Source organism: Gavialis gangeticus, unplaced genomic scaffold (assembly GCF_001723915.1).
Source record: "Gavialis gangeticus isolate Ggan-Ray unplaced genomic scaffold, GavGan_comp1, whole genome shotgun sequence".
Classification (NCBI taxonomy): domain Eukaryota; kingdom Metazoa; phylum Chordata; order Crocodylia; family Gavialidae; genus Gavialis; species Gavialis gangeticus.
The window spans coordinates 8,517,835-8,518,766 of record NW_017729018.1 but is presented as its reverse complement, the minus strand read 5'-3'; the positions used below and the strand labels follow the sequence as shown (position 1 = coordinate 8,518,766).

The following is a 932-nucleotide window of genomic DNA, read 5'->3' as shown; positions in this document are numbered from 1 at the left end:
AATTTTGGGGCCCCCCTACAGTGTGGGGCTGGTTTGCCCTCCCCTAAGGCAGCTACTGGGGAGTCTCCTTATCACTCCTTTAACTATGCAACTCTCCCTCTGCCTGGAGAAGGGCGTTTGTGCCCAAAAGCTTGCAAAGAACATTTTTTTCCAGCTACTTAGCTGGTCTCACAAGAGATCACATCAACCCACAGAACCTTATCTGCCAAGATCCAGGTCTGGCCGCTGTTCTTGATCTCTCGGCTTTCCGTGAAGCGCAGAGGCTTTGCCAACACGTCTCACACCACCCCGACAACATCCACCCCCTAAAGGTGCTAGCAGGGAAGATGCAATCAGATGCTGAGTCGTGTCTGTTCAGGATCACACCGGTTTCCAACAGAGAATCAGGCTACCGCCGCAGGGGCTCAGAAATTACTCAGCGCAGTTCTGCAGACTCCGGATTTCTCCTGTCTTCCTTGCTCGCCTACCAGCTGCAGGCTCAAGCTCCAAGCTGGGCTACCCCAGGCCGCCCACCACCCGGCTCCGCCTGGAACAGCCACGTGGTCCTAGCGAGCTGGAACCAACCCTTCCGGATCATAGAGCTCCCCCGAGGCTGGAGCAAGAGCGCCCTCTCACGCATGCGCCCACTACCTCCCAGGCTACCCGCTTTCCCCGCCCCCCGGGCCGGCTCCGGCCTATAAGAGGCTCGAGGTTGACGTCAGCGTCCTCTTCCGCCCGCTCTGTCCCCACCAGCGAGACAGGGCAGCAGCCGCCGCCATTACCGGTCCCCTCCTCTTCTCCGACCTCGGGGAATCCACCGCCATCCGCCGCCATGGTGAGGCTTTCGCGTCCCCGTGGGGGCTGGGGGGAACTGGGAGGCTCTGAGCCGCCCGGCCCGGGGGGTATGGCCGCGTCCGGGCTCGCAGCGGCGGGGGGAGCGGCCTGCGGGCGGG

General features: G+C 62.3%; 1 protein-coding gene across 1 annotated transcript in view; it reads left to right on the top strand.

Moving 5' to 3' along the window:
- The first annotated feature begins 347 nt into the window (after positions 1–347).
- The window catches only part of EEF2 (eukaryotic translation elongation factor 2), a 10,470-nt gene continuing 9,885 nt past the window's right edge, over positions 348–932 (top strand). Inside the window, exon 1 of the mRNA XM_019513382.1 lies at positions 348–814. Coding sequence (XP_019368927.1) covers positions 812–814 — 3 coding nt within the window. The 5' untranslated portion in view covers positions 348–811. The remainder of the gene's footprint in view (positions 815–932) is intronic.